The sequence below is a fragment of the Ascaphus truei genome, chromosome 14, assembly GCF_040206685.1.
Source record: "Ascaphus truei isolate aAscTru1 chromosome 14, aAscTru1.hap1, whole genome shotgun sequence".
NCBI classification, from domain to species: Eukaryota; Metazoa; Chordata; class Amphibia; order Anura; family Ascaphidae; genus Ascaphus; species Ascaphus truei.
The window spans coordinates 16576513-16597442 of record NC_134496.1 but is presented as its reverse complement, the minus strand read 5'-3'; the positions used below and the strand labels follow the sequence as shown (position 1 = coordinate 16597442).

Genomic DNA, 20930 nt, shown 5'->3' with positions numbered 1-20930 from the left:
ATACCGTGTTGAAATGAAATCAGAGGCAGTACTCCAATGGATAATCAAAAGTACATTGTGAGTTACCAAGACACCATAACCGACGTTCTCAAGGTGAAGTCTCCTTTATCTCATAGATTTGCACATCATGTATATATATGTATTTCACATATATTGTTAACCCTTTAGGCAGAAGCGCAGGGATTCACTTCCGTTTATATATATATATATATATATATATATATATATATATATAAAATCAAAAAATAAATAGATGATACCGTTCTGTGGCTAACAGAATGCTTTTATTTGTGCGAGCTTTCGAGATACACTGATCTCTTCTTCGGCGATGTTACAATGAATGAAGCAAAAGGTATACTTAAAAAACAGTAATTCTATTAATGTCTCTTGGAATGTTATCTGTGCTGTTCCTTCCCCCGGTGTGGATGTGTTTTATGGCTAGAGGTGTCAAAAGGTTACTGAAAGCAAGTGAAGAAAGAGTGTGTATGTGTATCAGTGTGAATAAAAATGAATGGAGCCCACAGTATATACAGTGCTATACACAAGGTGTGTGTGGAGTGGGAGTGGATATAAATGGTGTGGGTGTGGAAATGTGAGAGTTTGTAGCACAACTAAAAGTGTGTGTGGATACTTAGTGGTCCCTATTGGTGTATAGGGATGGAAAAACAAGGAGTATTAGTATGTGTGAGAGACAGCTGTGTGTGCATACATATATATAGTCAATAAATGAGAACAAAGGCACTCCGTCGGGTAAACAGTGGTGGGTGGCAAATCCTGTATGAGCAAAATAGGCAATACGATACCGTGTGTACGAATATCAGTGGCAGCACTCCAGAAAGTAGTCAAAAAGATTTGTATTAATAAGAATTATTTGGATTGATGTCTTATTAATACAAACCTTTTTTGGACTACTTTCTGGAGTGCTGCCTCTGATATTCGTCCACACGGTATCGTATTGCCTATATATATATATATATATATATATATACAGTGTTCGACAAACCTATACATTTGCACGCCCCGGGCGAGTGGATTTAACATCGTGGTGAGCTCCTATTGGCCCAAGCAGCACACGTGTGGTACTAGGTGGCGAGTAGATTGTTTTGTTCGGCGAGTAGATTTTTTGGTGATTTGTCGACCACTGTATATATATATATATATATATATATATATATATATATATATATATATATATATATATGATTCCGTGACAGGGGTTATCATAAGACAGAGATTGAAGATGCTCTGATTAAAGCAAGAACAACGGACATGACAGCATTGCTTATATTAATACAAGAAACACTGGTGACAAACGTTTAAATGTCATCAGCACATATAGCATGGTCTCCAGCCTTATTAAGCACAGTGTACACAAGAACTGGCACATCCTATCCAATGATGCCCAAATTGGTAACCTTTGCAAAGACCCACCTCTTTTCTGCTATGGAAGAGGTTGCAATTTGGGCAATACACTAACACAGGCAGATCCGGTGGCAAAATATGTGCCAACAACAACCTGGCTGGCAAGGAAACCCGGGGCATTTAAATACCACAGCTGCACCAATTGCCAGTTTATGCTAACGGCCAAACATTTGCTCATCCTGATAACGGCAATCTGATTAAAATCAGGAATGACCTAAACTGCGAATCACGATTTGTAGTATACATCATCCAATGTCCCTGCGGTTTATACTACGTCGGAAACGACAAGGACGCTGAAAGGAAGAATTGCCATTCATAGATTCCCCATCAGGAAGCCACTTCAGGGCACCAATGGAGACGAGGAACTCAAAATTCGACCGGTGGCAAGACACTGTCTGGCAACTTGGCAAGTATGCAGTGTATACCGATACTTCAAGCACACACCCCACCACGGGCAGGGGACAGAAACAAACTATTACCCCAGCTTGAAGCTAAAATGATTTTTTGATTTTTGACTTAAAAACAAAGTCTCGGAGTGGCCTGAATGAAGACTTTAAATGAGGATGCTTCCTATAACAGATTGTTTCTGCTTTGTGGCTAGAATATCCTCTCCTTCCCATTGCAATGATTCATACATCAGCTGTGGATTTCATGGCGTCCCCCCCGGGACCCTCCGACGGCTCAGTGTTACTGGTGACCCTTGCCTTTTTAGTCCTGCATTTCTCCTCGTTTCTCCGATACGTAGCATGACCACGGTCTACCCTTCACAGCCCTGTCACTCGCCCTTGTGCCCGTGGTTTCTTCCGCGATCCACATCTGCAGTGTTCAGCGATGACAACTGGCCAGGATACAGCGGCGCGCATGCGCATTGCTTTGTCAACTCAACATTGATCTCCATAGCAACCACAGACGCTTAGAAAAGAAGCCCGTAGCGGAGAATCAGCTGACACGCACCAAGAGATGGCATCCAGATTATGCAGGATTTAGGCTGCGCTTATAGTGCCGGCGACGTCACGCTGCGGCCGCTGGAAAAATCAAATTGACTTCCAGCGATTGCGACCAAGCCGTCGCTCCGTCCCTTTTGCTATAAGCGCACGCGACGGCGGCAATACCTTTGTTTTGCCGCAACGTCGCGTCACCTGCACTGTAAGCGCCGCCTTATTCAAATTGGCTCATCCTCTGATGGACGGCAGCTGCACTCATTTGCAGGCTTTGTGAATATGTAATTGATTGGGCTAATTGAATAATGGTTTTGTTTGTCTTGTGACACAATTGGGTGTGGGTATAAATGTCTGTCACCATCATTATGTCTGCGTCTCCCTTGAGAAAGGTCCCTTTGTGGGCACCGAAACGTCGCTTTGTGTGCCACCTATTTCAATATACTTTGGATTTCTCTACTACTGTGTGCTGTCTCGTTTTTGCTAAACATCTGTCCGGTAAAACTTTCCCTATACTGTACATACATACCTCCGTTTAACACTAAATACACACGTCCAATGGAAGAAACACTGGCATAAGGTTTAATTCACCGATCTGAGCTACTCTGCATCTTTGGTCCTCTTCTGCTGCACTGACAAAGTTCTCTGGGGAAGATCATGTGACCAGGCAGTCACTAGATTCAATTGGTGCACTGCTAGAGAGAGGGCAGGGCTCAGAAAGGGGTGTGCCAGAGTCTGTTTCAGAAGAGGAAGGGGATGTGACTGTGTAAATGGTTGCTATAGAACCAAAACATGCTTGTTACATTATAATACATTAAAAATGTGATTCAGAGTTGTTGTAGTTATTTTTTTTAAATGCTACAAGTATTTTCTCATAGTACAGAACTGATTCATTTAAAAAAAAAAAAAAAAAAAAAAAACCACACTCATGTTGGATATTGCTTGGTCTGCAGCTTTAAGTCAACAAGCCAAACACTCAATGGATTCTGTATCACTACACAAAAAATAGAGTCCGCTGTCCCGTTTGTCTATTTAAGGCCCATTTCGGGCGCCAATGGTTTTCAAGTAGAAGATACTATAGGGTTATTTTGGGGAGGGGGGTCCGGCGAGGATCACACAGTGAAAGAATACTTTAACGCCGACACAGCACCCACAAAAAGAAGTCCCGTGTCATCTTCATGCCTATCGGGTTTCGGGTGCCAATTCTTGAATAATAGGAAATACAATAGGGAGGGGGTTACTTTTGTTTTAGGAAGGTTGAATGGAAGGTCAACTTGCCAAATCCGGGGAGCCCCCCTTCTCTGGACAGGCCCCCTCCCTCTCCTCCAGACGCTGGTAACAGAAGTAGAAGCTGGATCCCGCCGCCCTCAGCTGGGCTTTAATCTCCTGGGGCAGGGAGTCGGGCGGGAGCCGCTGGTGGTCGGCGCCGGTATGGAGGGAGATGCCATACTGCTCAGGGTGAGGGAGCTTGAATTTGAGCGCGCAGAGGCGGCTGAGGTCGGCCGCAGTCTGTGAGGGCCGCAGTAGGATGGTCTTGGTGGTGCAGCCATTGACTGGATCCTGATGGGCGACTCGAAGGAAGTTCTGCGAAAGGACACGGATAGGAAAAATTACTCCTGTCATATCCCCCCTCCTCTCTGTATCATATCCCCCCCTCTCTCTATCATAGCCCCATCCCTTCTCTTTCATATCCCCCCTCCTCTCTCTCTATCATAGCCCCATCCCTTCTCTGTATCATATCCCCCCTCCTCTCTGTATCATATCCCCCCTCTCTCTCTATCATAGCCCCATCCCTTCTCTTTCATATCCCCCCTCCTCTCTCTCTATCATAGCCCCATCCCTTCTCTGTATCATATCCCCCCTCCTCTCTGTATCATATCCCCCCCTCTCTCTCTATCATATCCCCCCTCCTCTCTGTATCATATCCCCCCTCCTCTCTCTCTATCATAGCCCCCTCCCTTCTCTTTCATATCCCCCCTCCTCTCTGTATCATATCCCCCCTCCTCTCTCTCTATCATAGCCCCCTCCTCTTTCATATCCCCCCTCCTCTCTCTCTATCATAGCCCCCTCCCTTCTCTTTCATATCCCATGTAAGAGAGGTGTGCAGAGGTACACAATGGAGCCCATTTAAAGTGAAACTAAAATTAGGCTTAATTGCGCCTGTCCCTTTAACACAGCAAAACATATGAAAATAAGCCAAACAAAAGACCTATCTCCGCTTTGGAGAATATCTTCACATGTAGTCCAGCCCTCTTTAACTGGGTGGTCAGCTAAGCTAATTACCAGCCCCAAATATATGTACATTTATACAGATATATAACAGTCCCATAAGAAAGTCTTATCTGTTTCTTGTAGCTGTAGGGGAAGGCTTCTCTGCTCTCCTGGGTCAGCACCTTTGTGTGCTAAGGCAATGTCTGTCTAGGTATAGAGTTCTGGTCCCCTTGTCTTGCTAAAGGCAAAGGGAGACACCCGGGCGCTACCCAAACTGAAATATATGGGAGAAATAAAAAATTCTTTTCAGAACATCACGTCCTTATAAAGTATATAAGGTTCCCATCTGCTTCGTAGTCTCTTCCTGTGACTCAAACCCCAATAGGATCTATCCAGGATCCTTAATGGTGCAGAAATACAAGAAAAAAAGGGGGAGCACAGGTTGTCTTGCTATCAGCATACAGTCCAGTCCTTCTGCAGCTCAAGACATCGGTCCTTCCTTAGTTCAACCCCCTATTGTGAGGCTCGGGAATCCTCCTCCTGTGTCTCACATGACACTATTTCACAGAGCTCTGATTAGGCAGGTGGGGTTGGTTGATTGCATGTGTGCAATTAACCAGCACACTGCTGGATCAGAGGCAAGTTTCTTAACATGGGCAAGTCCCTGTTACATCCCACCTCCTCTCATATCCCTCCTCCTCTCTGTATCATATCCCCCCTCCTCTCTGTATCATATCCCCCCTCCTCTCTGTATCATATCCCCCCTCCTCTCTCTATCATATCCCCCCTTCTCTCTATCATATCCCCCTCCTCACTCTATCATATCCCCCCTCCTCGCTCTATCATATCCCCCCTCCTCTCTGTATCATATCCCCCCTCCTCTCTATCATATCCCCCCTTCTCTCTCTCTATCATACTCCCCCTCCTTTCTATCATATCCCCCCTCCTCGCTCTATCATATCCCCCCTCCTCTCTATCATATCCCCCCTCCTCGCTCTATCATATCCCCCCTCCTCTCTATCATATCCCCCCTCCTTGCTCTATCATACTCCCCCTCCTCTCTCTATCATATCCCCCCTCCTCTCTATCATATCCCCCTCCTCGCTCTATCATATCCCCCCTCCTCTCTATCATATCCCCCCTCCTCGCTCTATCATACTCCCCCTCCTCTCTCTATCATATCCCCCCTCATCTCTATCATATCCCCCTCCTTGCTCTATCATATCCCCCCTCCTCTCTATCATATCCCCCCTCCTCTCTATATCATATCCCCCCTCCTCGCTCTATCATATCCCCCCTCCTCTCTCTATCATATCCCCCCTCCTCTCTCTATCATATCCCCCCTCCTCTCTCTATCATATCCCCCTCCTCTCTCTATCATATCCCCCCTCCTCGCTCTATCATATCCCCCTCCTCTCTCTATCATATCCCCCCTCCTCTCTATATCATATCCCCCCTCGCTCTATCATATCCCCTCTCCTCTTTCTATTATATCTCCCTCCTCTCTCTCTATCATAGCACCCTCCCTTCTCTTTCATATCCTACCTCCTACCTCCTGTCATATCCTCCCTCCTCTCTCATATCCCCCCTCCTCTCTCTCTTTCTCTCTCTCATATCCCCCCTCCTCTCTCTCTCTCTCATATGCCCCCTCCTCGCTCTCATATTTCCCCCTTCCGCCTCTCTTTCATAACTCCCTCCTCTCATATCCCCCCTTTCCTCCTCTCTCTCCCTCATATACACCCTCCCTCCTTTCTCTACCATGTCCATCCCTCCCTCTCTCATCTCTCCCTTCATGCTTCTCACACCTACCTCCCCCTCACATCTTTATCACCCCCTCCCTAGTTTGCCTCTTATATACACCTCTCACACCTCTCACCTCTCACCCCTCACACCTCTCACCCCTCTCACACCTCTCAATATTATCTCTATTATTTATTTATATCTCTCCTCTCCCTCCTTTCTCTATCACACCTTCCTCTTCTCCCACATCCTCTCCTTTTTCTCATATCCCCCTCTCCCTCCTATATATCTCTATCAAATCTGCGTTCTCCCTCTCTCTCTCATCTCTCCCCCCTCTCTCAGCTCTCCCCCTATCTCTCTCATATCCCCCTCTCCCTCCTATATATCTCTATCAAATCTGCCTTCTCCCTCTCTCTCTCTCATCTCCCCCCTCTCTCTCATCTCTCCCTCTCATCTCCCCTTCCCCCTCTCCCCCTCTCTCAACTCTCCCCTTATCTATCTCTCCCTCTCATCTCCCCCTCTTCCTCCTCTGTACTGTCTCTGTGCACCCTGTATATGACACTTTCTTTTCACATGGTGAATATAAGGGTGGGTGAGTGGGATACCTGCAGGTCATTGAGTGAGGGCAGCCCTTGCTTCCTGCGGTGCCACTCAGTGAGTGAGAGTCCAGCATCCTGAGGCTGAGTGTGCAGAGAGGAGAGAACAGACAGGGAGGCACAGACACTGGTCAGATAATAACCCCCTACAGAGAGAGAGAAGGAGGAGACGAGAGAGAGAGGGGGGGAGAGGGAGAGAGAGAAGGGGGAGAGGAGAGAGAGAAGGGGGAGAGGAGAGAGAGAAGGGGGGGACAGGGGGGAGAGAGAGAAGAGAGGGAGAGAGAGGGAGAAAATGGAGGGGGAGAGAGAGAAGGGGGAGAGGAGAGAGAGAAGGGGGAGAGAGGGGGGAGATAGAGAGAGAGAGGGTGGGGAGCGAGAGAAGGGGGAGAGGAGAGAGAGAGAAGAGAGAGAGAGGGAGAGAAGAGGGGGAGAGGAGAGAGAGAAGGGGGAGAGGAGAGAGGGGGGAGAGAGAGAGAGAAGGGGGAGAGGAGAGAGGGGGGGAGAGAGATAGAGAAGGGGGAGAGTAGAGAGAGAGGGAGAAAAGGGAGGGGGAGAGAGAAGAGGGAGGGGAAAAGGGCGAGAGAAAGAGAGAGAAGGGGAAAGTCATACACAGTAACACAAGGTGAGACACACACAGTAATCCACAGTGACACACAGTTATACATATTGACACACACAGTTATACACAGTGATGCACACACAGAGTCACCGACAGAGGTACACACACAGTGACAGTTATACACAGTGACACAGACCCCGACAGTGATACACACACAGTGACATAGTTATACACAGTGACACAGTTATACACCGTGACACAGAGACAGAGACACTGACAGTGATACACACAGTGACACAGTTATACACAGTGGCAGAGACACCGACAGTGATACACACAGTTACACCGTTATACACAGTGACACCAACAGTGATACACACACAGTGACACACACAGAGACACCGACAGAGGTACACGCACAGTGACAGTTATACACAGAGACACAGACACCGACAGTGATACACACACAGTGACATAGTTATACACAGTTTCTCAAACATCCAGGGGGAGCATGTAGGGAAAAGAGAACAAAATACACAAATATAAGTGCAGACGTTTCTAAAATTAAATGGATAGTTAGACTGTGTCTGGGCTCATATAGTTGCTCTACTCACAGGACGTTGGAGTTTAAAAGGCAGCTGGCAAATAAGGGTTGCCACCCATGCAGATAACTGTAATCAGGGCCCCCCTTCGAATACTCCGTCAGCAGTAATAACATATAAAATGAGAGAGAAAGCTACATAGTGCGATCAATTGGATAAACTTTATGTAAAATATGGGTAAAAAATGCGCACTTACAATGTGCCAATTAAAAATATGCGTGTATCACACAAAGGTGAATTGGAGGTTTCCCGAACCGCTCACCGCCTCCCTTAGGTGTTTGGCTGGCTTCCACGGCTCTGTGTCCCGAATCGGAGCTCCCCTCTTTGCGCCGTCCGGATATGTGACGTCACGGCTGCAGGGTTGGTTTGCTACGGGTCGCCTCCAAGTCCAAAATTGGTCCACTCAACGCGTTTCGCCCAGCTAGCAAGAACTGTTGTCGGCTTCGTCAGGAGTACAACCGACCAATTTTGGACTTGGAGGCGACCCGTAGCAAACCAACCCTGCAGCCGTGACGTCACATATCCGGACGGGCGCAAAGAGGGGAGCTCCGATTCGGGACACAGAGCCGTGGAAGCCAGCCAAACACCTAAGGGAGGCGGTGAGCGGTTCGGGAAACCTCCAATTCACCTTTGTGTGATACACGCTTATTTTTAATTGGCACATTGTAAGTGCGCATTTTTTACCCATTTTTTACATAAAGTTTATCCAATTGATCGCACTATGTAGCTTTCTCTCTCATTTTATATGTTATTACTGCTGACGGAGAATTCGAAGGGGGCCCTGATTACAGCTATCTGCATGGGTGGCAACCCCTATTTGCCAGCTGCCTTTTAAACTCCAACGTCCTGTGAGTAGAGCAACTATATGAGCCCAGACACAGTCTAACTATCCATTTAATTTTAGAAACGTCTGCACTTATATTTGTGTATTTTGTTCTCTTTTCCCTACATGCTCCCCCTGGATGTTTGAGAAATTGCTAAACTTTGGAACCCGTGAAACAGGTCCCACCAGTGGGTTTTGAGCTGGGTGTTTAGATAATCTATTCATTTTCATCACCTTTCACTTTAAATTATTATTTTTCACATTTTCTTTTATTTAGAGTTGTTTGCGCCTTGTATCACTTTCTTCACAATATAATAGTTATACACAGTGACACACACAGTGACACACACAGTGACACAGTTATACACCGTGAGACAGAGACACTGACAGTGATACACACACAGTGACACAGTTATACACAGTGGCAGAGACACCGACAGTGATACACACAGTTACACAGTTACACACAGTGACACACACAGAGACACTGAATGTGATACAGACAATGGTACACACACAACACACACAGAGCCTCATATACAGTGACACACACACACAGTAATAGAACACAGTGATACACACACAGTGATACAAAGTCACATGCACAGTGACAGAGTGAAACACAGTAAAATTGACAGTGATACACAGTGACACAACTTCACACACACACACACACACACACACACACACACACACACACACACACACACACACACACACACACACACACACACACACACACACACACACTGATACACAGTCACTGACACAGTGACACTGTAATACAGATAGACACATACACACACTGTGATACACAGTCAGTGACACAGTGATACAGATTGACACACACACACACACACACACATACTCACACAGTGATACACAGTAATACAGATTTACACACACATACACACACACACACACACACACACACACACACACACACACACACACACACACACACACACACACACATACAGTGATACACAGGCACTGACACAGTGACACAGATTCACACACACACACAGTGATACAGAGTCACTGACACAGTGATACAGTGATACAGATTGACACACACACATACACAGACGTGATACAGTCACTGACACAGTTACACTGTAATTCAGATTTACACACACAGACACACACACAGTGATACACAGGTACTGACACAGTGACACTGTAATACAGATTTACACACTCAAGTGACAAACAATGATACTCAGTGATACATATTTTAACACAAGTGACATACAGTGACACACACACAGAGACACAGTGACACACACACAGAGACACAGTGACACAAAGACACAGTGACTCAGGCCCCTCTCTCACATTCCCCCAGCATGGTATCCTGAGGCAGCAGCTCCACCATATACTGTGTGTGTACCAGGAGCTGGGGCAGATCACACAGAGCCAGCACGTAACACAACGCCGGGAGGAACTCATCTGCCCCGCACGCATCATCTGAGGGAGACAGGCACATGCAGGCACATGACAAGGCTTATTATACCCCATTTCCTCCCACCTCTCCCTCCTCCCTAATTCCATGCTCTCTCTCGCTCCTGTAGATGTCCTGGCAGGCTTGCTGCATCAGACTGACCTTATCACACAGCGATAACCTCTCTGCTCTCCCCTCTGTCCTCCTCTCCCCCACTCCCCCCTCTCTCACCTTGCTTGGTACCCATGCTCCTGTAGACACCCTGGCAGGCTCACAGGGTGAGTATCCCCCTCTCCCCTCCCACTCTCCCCACACTCTCCCCCCCCTCTCACCTTGCTTGGTACCCATGCTCCTGTAGACACCCTGGCAGGCTCACAGGGTGAGTATCCCTCTATCCCCCTCTCTCCCCACACTCTCCCACCCTCACTCTCCCCCTCTCTCACCTTGCTTGGTACCCATGCTCCTGTAGACACCCTGGCAGGCTTGCAGCAGCAGATTGACCTTATCAAATGGTGAGTATTTATCCTGCAGTCTCAGCAGTTTCTGACGTATCCTATCCAGTTCCTGAGCCCCGGGGACCCTCAGCATCACCCCTAGGAGGGCCGGGCCTCCCCTCTGCACCTCCTGCATGTTCCTCCCAAGTCTCTCCAGCTCTCCCTTCTTGTCCAATCCTCTCTGGATTTCAGACACGAGCAGAGACCTCAGCGGCTTCAAGATACAGCGATGCAGGGATTTCTCTAACACGCGGGCTGTGGGGGGACATAGCTCAGTCTCTGTATATAGAGGTGAGAGGGAGCTCAGTCTCTGTATATAGAGGTGAGAGGAAGCTCAGTCTCTGTATATGGAGGTGAGAGGTAGCTCAGTCTCTGTATATAGAGGTGAGAGCGAGCTCCGTCTCTGTATATAGAGGTGAGACTGAGATAGCTCAGTCTATGTATATAGAGGTGAGAGATATTTCAGTCTCTGTATATAAAGGTGAGAGATAGCTCAGTCTCTGTATATAGAGGTGAGAGGGAGCTCAGTCTCTGTATATAGAGGTGAGAGGGAGCTCAGTCTCTGTATATAGAGGTAAGAGATAGCTCAGTCTCTGTATATAGGGGTGAGAGATAGCTCAGTCTCTGTATATAGAGGTGAGAGGGAGCTCAGTCTCTGTATATAGAGGTAAGAGATAGCTCAGTCTCTGAATATAGGGGTGAGAGATAGCTCAGTCTCTGTATATAGAGGTGAGAGATAGCTCAGTCTCTGTGCCCGTTCACTCCTCTCTCTGTATACAGATGTCTCCACCACCCCTGTTGCCCTTTTTACCTTGCTCTCCTTCCGGCACCAGCGTGTCCAGCTGCAACTCAGAACTTCCCCTCAACAAATCCTTCATCCTGTTCATGAAATCTCTGACCTCCTTCAACAGAGCCTTGTAGGATTCATCCGCCTCCTCCATTCCCTCCGTCCTCTCCTCCTTTCCCTCCGTCCTCTCCTCCTTTCCCTCTGTCCTCTCCTCCTTTCCCTCCACCCTCTCCTCCACACCTATCCTCCTCAGAAACCCTTGCAGTTCCCCACCAAACTCTGATGTGACGTCCCTTCTCATCTCCTCCATGGACACCAGCATCTTTCTCTCTGGAGACAGGAGGGAGAGGAAGGCCCCGCTGACAGCCCGAAATGAGGAACGACCACTCCTCTTCTTCCTCCTTCTATGAAGTTGTGGAGATGACTTCCCACCATCCTCTGAGGTCCCCTCTTCCGCACTGCTCATGGATGCACTGTCCTGCTCTTCCATAGATGGTAGGCTGTTGACGTTGGGTTCTTCCATCACCTTTGGCTCTTGGGTCTTCCTGGTGGGCATGGGGACCTTGTACTCCCCGGCGTCCTTAGGAGACACCTTCAACCAAAGCTCCATACTGCCCTTGCTCAGGCTTTTCTTCAAGCGTTGTCTAAGAGATGATTGAGGTCTTCTATACTCTTGGTCTTCTTGGGTCCTTTCAACCTCGACCCTTTGAGATGTCACCTTCTCTTCCTTCTCCTCCTCTTCCTCTTCCACTGCCTCTTGGGAGGGCACAGGGGGAGGTGGGTTCAGAGGGGGCGAGAGGAACCCTGAGTTTTCTGTTGACACCCTGACCTTGACGCTTCTCTGGAACTGGGATCGCTTGATGGACCCAGAGTCCCTGGGTTGAAAGAGGGGATTGAAGAAACAGAGGGGGCCCTCCGTGCCTCCTAGGGAGAGCTCCTGGGGGCTGCGGGTTTTGAGAGAGGGCAGGAGGCCTGGGGTTAGTGTGTCTGGGAAGTCAAGAAGAAGTGGGGTGAGAGGAGGAACGGGGACAGGAGGGATGGCTGTGAGGGTTGAAGAATCTCGAGTATTGAGGGAGGAACTCCAGAACTCTGCGAAGGTGAGAAGGTCACATAAAGCGAAAGTAAAGACAGGGAAACATTGGTGCAGTTGGCGGTGGGAGTAATTCACCGCATCCCCCTTCCCAAGGAGAGAGCACAATGCAGACAAAAACGGTAACCCCCCCACCCCCATCCTCTACATTGTAAGCTCCATGGGGCAGGGCATTGTCTGTTTGTCATAACATATGTACAGTTGTGTGAAAAAGAAAGTACACCCTCTTTGAATTGTATGGTTTTACATATCAGGACATAATAACAATCATCTGTTCCTTAGCAGGTCTAAAAATTAGGTAAATACAACCTCAGATGAACAACAGCACATGACATATTACACCGTGTCATGATTTATCTAACAAAAATAAAGCCAAAATGGAGAAACCATGTGTGAAAAACCAAGTACACCTTATGATTCAACAGCTTGTAGAACCACCTTTAGCAGCAATAACTTGAAGTAATTGTTTTCTATATGACTTTATCAGTCTCTCACATCGTTGTAGAGGAATTTTGGCCCACTCTTCTTTACAACGTTGCTTCAGTTCATTGAGGTTTGTGGGCATTTGTTTATGTACAGCTCTCTTAAGGTCCCGCCACAGCATTTCAATCGGTTTGAGGTCTGGACTTTGACTGGGCCATTGCAGCACCTTGATTCTTTTCTTTTTCAGCCATTCTATTGTACATTTGCTAGTGTGCTTGGGATCACTGTCCTGTTGCATGACCCAATTTCGGCCAAGCTTTAGCTGTCGGACAGATGGCCTCACATTTGACTCAAGAATACTTTGGTATACAGAGGAATTCATGGTCGACTCAATGACATCAAGGTTCCCATGTCCTGTGGCTGCAAAACAAGCCCAAATCATCACTCCGCCACCACCGTGCTTGACAGTTGGTATGAGGTGTTTGTGCTGATATGCTGTGTTTGGTTTTCGCCAAACGTGGCGCTGTGCATTAAGGCCAGACATCTCCACTTTGGTCTCGTCTGTCCAAAGGACATTGTTCCAGAAGTCTTGTGGTTTGTTCAGATGCAACTTTGCAAACCTAAGCCGTGCTGCCATGTTCTTTTTAGAGAGAAGAGGCTTTCTCCTGGTAACCCTTCCAAACAAACCATACTTGTTCAGTCTTTTTCTAATTGTACTGTCATGAACTTTAACATATAACATGCTAACTGAGGCCTGTTGAGTCTGAGATGTAACTCTTTGTGTATTTTGCAATTTCTCTGAGCATTGCACGGTCTGACCTTGGGGTGAATTTGCTGGGACGTCCACTCCTGGAAAGATTGGCAACTGTCTTGAATGTTTTCCACTTTTGAATAATCTTTCTCACTGTAGAATGATGGACTTAAAATTGTTTGGAAATGGCCTTATAACCCTTCCCAGATTGATGGGCAGCAACAATTGCTTCTCTAAGATCATTGCTGATGTCTGTCCTCCTTTCAACCTCAATGCTCCAGACCAGCAAACTGCTAAAACTTTGGCTTTTATAGAGTTGGTCACACTTGTTGATGATTAATTAATAAAGGGCATTTGATTAGCAGCACCTATCTGCTACTTAGCATCTTACTTCCTATGGAAGCAGTAAGAGTGTACTTAGTTTTTCACACATTGCTTCTCCATTTTGGCTTTATTTTTGTTAAATAGATAATGACGCAGTGTAATATGTCATGTGTTGTTGTTCATCTGAGGTTGTATTTACCTAAATTTAAGACCTGCTAAGGAACAGATGGTTGTTATTACGTCCTGATATGTAAAACCATAGAATTCAAAGAGGATGTACTTTCTTTTTGATTGCCCTCCATCCCTCATTGTACTGCGCTGCGGTGTATGTTGGTGTCATACAAATGTATGTATGCATATCTTCATTTATATAGCGCCCTCAGTGTACTCGGCGCTTTACAAAGACGATACAGTCCGGGGAATTATAATAATACAATAAGCGCAGCAAAGTCAGACAGTAGGAAAGGAAATCCCTGCCCCGAAGAGCTTACAATCTAAGTGGTAATAAATACAAAATAATAATAATGAAATGAAAGAAAGGGAGAGACAGATAGTGATTTATGGTGTGAGAGATAGCTCTTTGTGTTCCCATCTCACCGAGCCCCAGGTGGGAAATGGCCTCCAGCTGTTTTCGTGAGGTGACTTTCTCTATGGCCGCTGGAAGTCTGAGTGTGTAAGGGAGGACATCGCTGGGGAGAGGAGGAAGAGAGAGAGGGGGAAGGGGGTGAGAGAGGGGAAGAGAGAAGAGGGGAGGGGGAGACAGGGGGAGGGAGAGAGGAGGGAAGGGGGAAGAAGAGGAGGGGGGAGAGGGAGACAGGGGGGACGGAGAGAGGGGGGAGGGGAGGAGGAAGGGAGGGGGATAGAGAGGGGAAGAGGGGGGGAAGGGAGAGAAAGAGGGGGAAGAGAGAGAAGGGGAGTGAGAGATGGATGGGAAAAGAGAAAGGGGGAGGGAGAGAGAAGATACAGATGGAGAGGAAGAAGGGGGAGAGAGACAGAGAGATGGATGGGGGGCAGGGAGAGAGGAATAGGGAGAGAGGGCGAGAGAGGGAGATGGATGGGGGCAGGGAGAGAGGAATAGGGAGAGAGGGAGAGAGAAGGAGAGAGCAGGTGAGAAGGAAAGAATGAGGCAGATAGAGAAAGAGACAGAGGGGAGTGGAGGAGGTAAAAGAAAGGGGTGGAGACAGAGAGAGGGGGGATGAGAGAGAAGTCAGAGAAGAGGGTAACAAGGGAGAGTGAAATATTAAAACATAGGTTAGCATAACTAACAAGGTTAATAATCTCCCTGCGGTGAGGACTCACTCACTCCTAATACTCACTCCTAATACTCACCTGTCACTGCAGTAATAATCCCCTTGCAGTGAGGACTCACTCACTCCTAATACTCACTCCTAATACTCACCTGTCACTGCAGTAATAATCCCCTTGCAGTGAGGACTCACTCATTCACTCCTAATACTCACTCCTAATACTCCCCTGTCACTGCAGTAATAATCTCCTTGCAGTGACGACTCGCTCACTCACTCACTCCTAATACTCAATCCTAATACTCATCTGTCACTGCAGTAATAATCTCCTTGCAGTGAGGACTCACTCACTCGCTCGCTCACTCACTCGCTCACTCGCTCACTCCTAATACTCACCTGTCACTGCAGTAATGAGATACCAGTCTAATGAGGTCAGGGAAGGTGAATGCAGAGTGTTTCAGGGAGAGACCTACAAGGAATAGAGACATCACACAGATACTCAACCTCCTATAGAAAACCTCTGTACCTCCCGTACTGTATATAAGGCTTCTCACCCTCTGTACCAGACATACTGTGTATAAGGCTTCTCACCCTCTGTACCTCCCATACTGTGTATAAGGCTTCTCACCCTCTGTACCTCCCGTACTGTATATAAGGCTTCTCACCCTCTGTATCTCCCGCACTGTGTATAAGGCTTCTCACCCTCTGTACCTTCTGTACTGTATATAAGGCTTCTCACCCTCTGTACCTCCCGTACTGTGTATAAGGCTTCTTACCCTCTGTACTGTATATAAGGCTTCTCACCCTCTGTACCTCCCGTACTGTGTATAAGGCTTCTCACCCTGTGTACCTCTGTACTGTGTGTAACGGTGTTTCCCCCACCCGGTGGGAGATTTGGCCATTACTGATCGTGTGGTGCATGATACCCGCTGGTAACAGGAGGGCTGAGTCGGCCGCCGGTGGTAGTGGGGACACAGGATTAGGCTTCTGGGGTTTATAGGACAAGAGATAAGGGGGATAATAATTGTGGATCTGGGTGTGAGGCTGTGATTCTAAATAACCAGATAGATGCACTATCCAACTCTAAATCAAAGCTGCGGCATATTGTACTTCAATAGATCACAACCGTAGTCTGCAGTGATATTGAGACACCGGTGTCTTCCTTGCAGCACTACTGGTAAGTGTTAAGCAAATAAATGGTGAGTGGTGGCAGAACCCATGCCGGTATTAATGTGCTTCTACCTTTAAGTCTCTCCTGACTTTGGATCAGCTGCACGGGACTTAGCTTATGGCGGTCACCCGCCAAAGTCATCCGAAGAAGTTCCAGCGGGAGCGAAACGTACGTCGGGCATTCATGACGTAGCCATTAGTGACGTCACGGACGGGACCGGAGCGCTGGGTTCCGCTTCGTAGTGAGAGTACCCTGCTGATGCTACAGTTAGTTAAACTGTGATGTGGGCCCCACGAGGCAGCCACTAGCTTTAGCTAGGCTCAAGTTTCCTTGCGGGGTTCACCCTCGACTTTGACTGCAGACTACGGTTGTGATCTATTGAAGTACAATATGCCGCAGCTTTGATTTAGAGTTGGATAGTGCATCTATCTGGTTATTTAGAATCACAGCCTCACACCAGATCCACAATTATTATCCCCCTTATCTCTTGTCCCAGCAAGCAAGAGAGTGGGTCATTGTGACGATATGGAAGGAGAGACCCTTATGTATATATGTGAGGCCAGGTAGTATACTACCTATGGTGAGGTGCACTACATTAGCCAGGGGTATCTCATTCACCACTACGTCCTTAGGTTTTAATATATACGTGTACAGTTTTCTTTCCTATTTGTAATAAATAAAGTATTCCCTTTTAATTTAGGTATCAGTAGGGGTTGAGTGCTCCTAATGTGGATTCTGTTTCTTTTGTGTACTAGCGATGTATCTCCCCTAACAGCACCTCCCTAATTAGATTATAATTAGTTTGACCTTTTATATATATTTGCTGAGCAGAGCCTTATCTTGGTCTCTATTTCTGGGGTTCATACTCTACATCAGGGGAGCGCAATCTTTTTCCCCTGCGCCCCCCTGCCGTCTGTCCCTCTGTCCTCGCGCCCTCCCCCCCCCCCTGCATACCTTGCTTCAGTCGTCCTGGCGTCACCATGACCCTGCAGCGTGATTTGACTCCACATTGCCATGGCGACGCGTGACCAGGAGCGTCTGAAACAAGGTAAGTAGAAGTTTACAGAGGCCCTGCAGCTCCCCCGGCATTCATTTAAATGTATTCGGGAAGCGTGCAGGGGCCTCTGTAAACCCCGCGCCCCCTCCCCCCGCAGCGAGTGACACCCCCCTGGGGGGAGCGCCCCCCACTTTGCGCACCGCTGCCCTACATATCTCCTTAGCAGTGCAGCGCCTCCGTCTGCCGTAGGCTCCAGGAACTGAAGGTGATCTCCCACGGTAGAACTGTTACCTCTCCCCCCAGTAAGGTCACGCACCAGGCAGGAGGTATATGCAAACAGGAACGGGTTATTGTCTTCTGTACAGCACAGTTACATGGCAGGCTTCTGCCCGATGCAAAACTTCTCAGCTACCACTGAAGTATGGTCCCTGGACCTTCACTACAGGCCAAGGGCACCCGCAGCCGTCCCAGCTCTTCCCCGCCCCTCTAGCAGAGGCGGAGGTATGGTCCACACTCACTCTCCCCCGGAGGGAAGAGGACCAGGGGAGGCCCAATAGTCAGGCTCTTGGCTGTGTGACCTGCCCCTGTTAAGTGGGTAGAGGCACTCCTGAATACGGAGCGGCACTGCCCTTAAGTACAGGCAGGAGGAGGGCACCAGGTCTGTCTCATGATTGGTCATGCCCAGCCCTGAAGTCACGGCCAACCCGCTGTCACTCAAGTGCAGCTCCAAGGAGGGGGGAAACCCCATGTCAACTACTGGCAACCTGATTGTACCAGGGCGTACTGCCAGTACAGGGCAGAATAGTAGCCATCAGATGACCTGGCTACATGTATATACAGTAAGGCTTCTAACCCTCACACATTCCGTACTGTATATAAGGCTTCTCACCCTCACACATTCCGTACTGTATATAAGGCTTCTCACCCTCACACATTCCGTACTGTATATAAGGCTTCTCACCCTCACACATTCCGTACTATATATAGGGCTTCTCACCCTCACACATTCCGTACTGTATATAAGGCTTCTCACCCTCACACATTCAGTACTGTATATAAGGCTTCTCACCCTCACACATTCAGTACTGTATATAAGGCTTCTCACCCTCACACATTCAGTACTGTATATAAGGCTTCTCACCCTCACACATTCCGTACTGTATATAAGGCTTCTCACCGTCACACATTCAGTACTGTATATAAGGCTTCTCACCCTCACACATTCAGTACTGTATATAAGGCTTCGCACCCTCACACATTCAGTACTGTATATAAGGCTTCTCACCCTCACACATTCAGTACTGTATATAAGGCTTCTCACCCTCACACATTCAGTACTGTATATAAGGCTTCTTCCCAAAAATTAATTTTGCAGAAAAATATTGTTTAATTAAATACATGCAATCACAAGAATTATCCAATAGATATAACCTGAGCATAGTGTGAGATATCTAATATTATTCTGTGGGTAATATGTATATAGGGAACTTAATATATAATTATGTTGAACATTATTTATATATATATATATATATATATATATGTAATATGTAAATCGCATACTGCACAGGGGGAAGGGATAGGTTTTAGTCACAGATACATTCCAGGATACACTGTTTTTAAGTAAAAACCTTTCTTGCTTCATTCATTGTAACATCGCCGGAAGAAGAGATTAGTGTATCTCGAAAGCTCGCACAAATAAAAGCATTTCGTTAGCCACAGAACGGTATCGTCTATTGGTTTTTGATTTTGTATATATATAAAATCAAAAACCTGCATATATACCTGTCTAAGACATGTGAATGTGCTCACAAGTGATCTTATTATTTGCTATATATACATACACATGTATATGGATTGATTTATTTACATTATATACTGTTCACTGTCACTGTATATAGATCATAGGTGGGCAGCCTATTTTTCAATGTAACCACAGGTGTGACGAATGAGAACTGAAATTCGCCACACCATGTAAATGTGAGGATTCTGGAGTCACGTCGCTCACGGCGTGCTCCTCACTTACCTGCAACTCCGTCTGGGTCTCCCGCGGCGCACGTGGACTCCGGAGGCAAGCCGCCGACAGCTGTTCCTCCTATGCGCGCGCGCGCACGTCTTCCTCTCTCTTCTGCTCTCGGAGCAGGGCGTGGGTCCGCGCACGCAGCCGATGGCACTGATTCACGGAGGCGCGGCCACACGGAGGCGCTCCCGCCTCTTAAAGGCACAACACCTCTTTTGATGGCCATCACCAAATACAGTCAGGCTGCTGGGCTTTATGGCTCCTCCCCTGGGACTCCTTCTGGACCTATACCTGCTGTAAACTGGCCTTTCCACACACCTCCACCGTGCTGCGCTGCTATTGGATCCTCTCTCTTATATATACCTTGCAGAGTCACTGACTCGTTGGCTGAGCATAGAACCAGTTGTTCTCACCTCTCTCTGCCTCCTTAGTCTATTTCGCAGACTTCCTCGTGAACTGAACCGGCTTCCGCTACGTCTTCCTGTACCTCTGGCATCCCGAACTCGGCATACGGCTACACGACTCTCCGCACCTCTGGCATCCCGATCCTGGCTTACGGTAAACGACAACGTCCCTCTCTCTAACCCCGGACTTGGCTAACGGCCTCTCTACCTACCGTACCTCTCCTACCCCGATCCGGAATCCCAGACCACTCTTCAATCAAGACGTGCCCTCGTGGCTGTGGGTGGCGTTATTTCCTATCCCACCTCAGCACCGCGGTCCCGTCTCGTTTGTGGTGAGCACATCCTTACATTATGCTCAGCCCAACAAACATGGACCCCGCTGAGGTGGAGCGCACTTTAAACGCCCATACTGCTCTGTTTTCCAGACTAGAGACTTATTTAGACCAAGCAGATAAACGGACGGATACGTTGCAGCAAAGCGTCCATGCCCTTACTCTTCAGGTTCGAGCCCTCACTCAGCAACCTTCACCATTGGCAGCTCCTGTACCGGCTAGTCCTGCTCCGACACCTCCGTCTGCCCCGGAACCACGAATTCCACCTCCCAGACACTATGCGGGGGATCCCCAAGGATGCCGGGGTTTCATTAACCAATGTCTCGTCCAATTTCGTCTCTCTCCCTCTCGCTTTGTGTCTTCTGTCTCCAGGGTTGGCTACATCTACTCCCTTCTCACCGACCAGGCACTGGCGTGGGCCTCCCCCATTTGGGAACAACAGGGTGCTATCACACAGGACATCGATGTCTTCGTCGAGGAATTCCGAAGAGTCTTCGATACTCCTGCACGGAGGTTAACGGCAGCTTCTGCTCTTCACCACATAACCCAGGGAGATCG

General features: G+C 47.8%; 1 protein-coding gene across 6 annotated transcripts in view; it reads right to left on the bottom strand.

The window, feature by feature from the left end:
• Positions 1-1033: 1033 nt before the first annotated feature.
• RIN1 (Ras and Rab interactor 1) overlaps positions 1034-20930 on the bottom strand; it is a 37597-nt gene continuing 17700 nt past the window's right edge. For 2 of the 6 annotated variants that reach the window (XM_075569862.1, XM_075569866.1), the window contains exons 5-11: positions 15845-15917; positions 14802-14893; positions 11641-12705; positions 10779-11084; positions 10230-10361; positions 6917-7053; positions 1034-3944 (exon numbers count right to left, since the gene is read on the bottom strand). In XM_075569862.1, coding sequence (XP_075425977.1) covers positions 3630-3944; positions 6917-7053; positions 10230-10361; positions 10779-11084; positions 11641-12705; positions 14802-14893; positions 15845-15917 — 2120 coding nt within the window. In that variant the 3' untranslated portion in view covers positions 1034-3629. Of the gene's footprint in view, positions 3945-4407; positions 4846-6916; positions 7054-10229; positions 10362-10778; positions 11085-11640; positions 12706-14801; positions 14894-15844; positions 15918-20930 lie in introns of those variants that run through there. The other 4 variants (XM_075569861.1, XM_075569864.1, XM_075569865.1 and 1 more) reach the window with 4 other exon arrangements.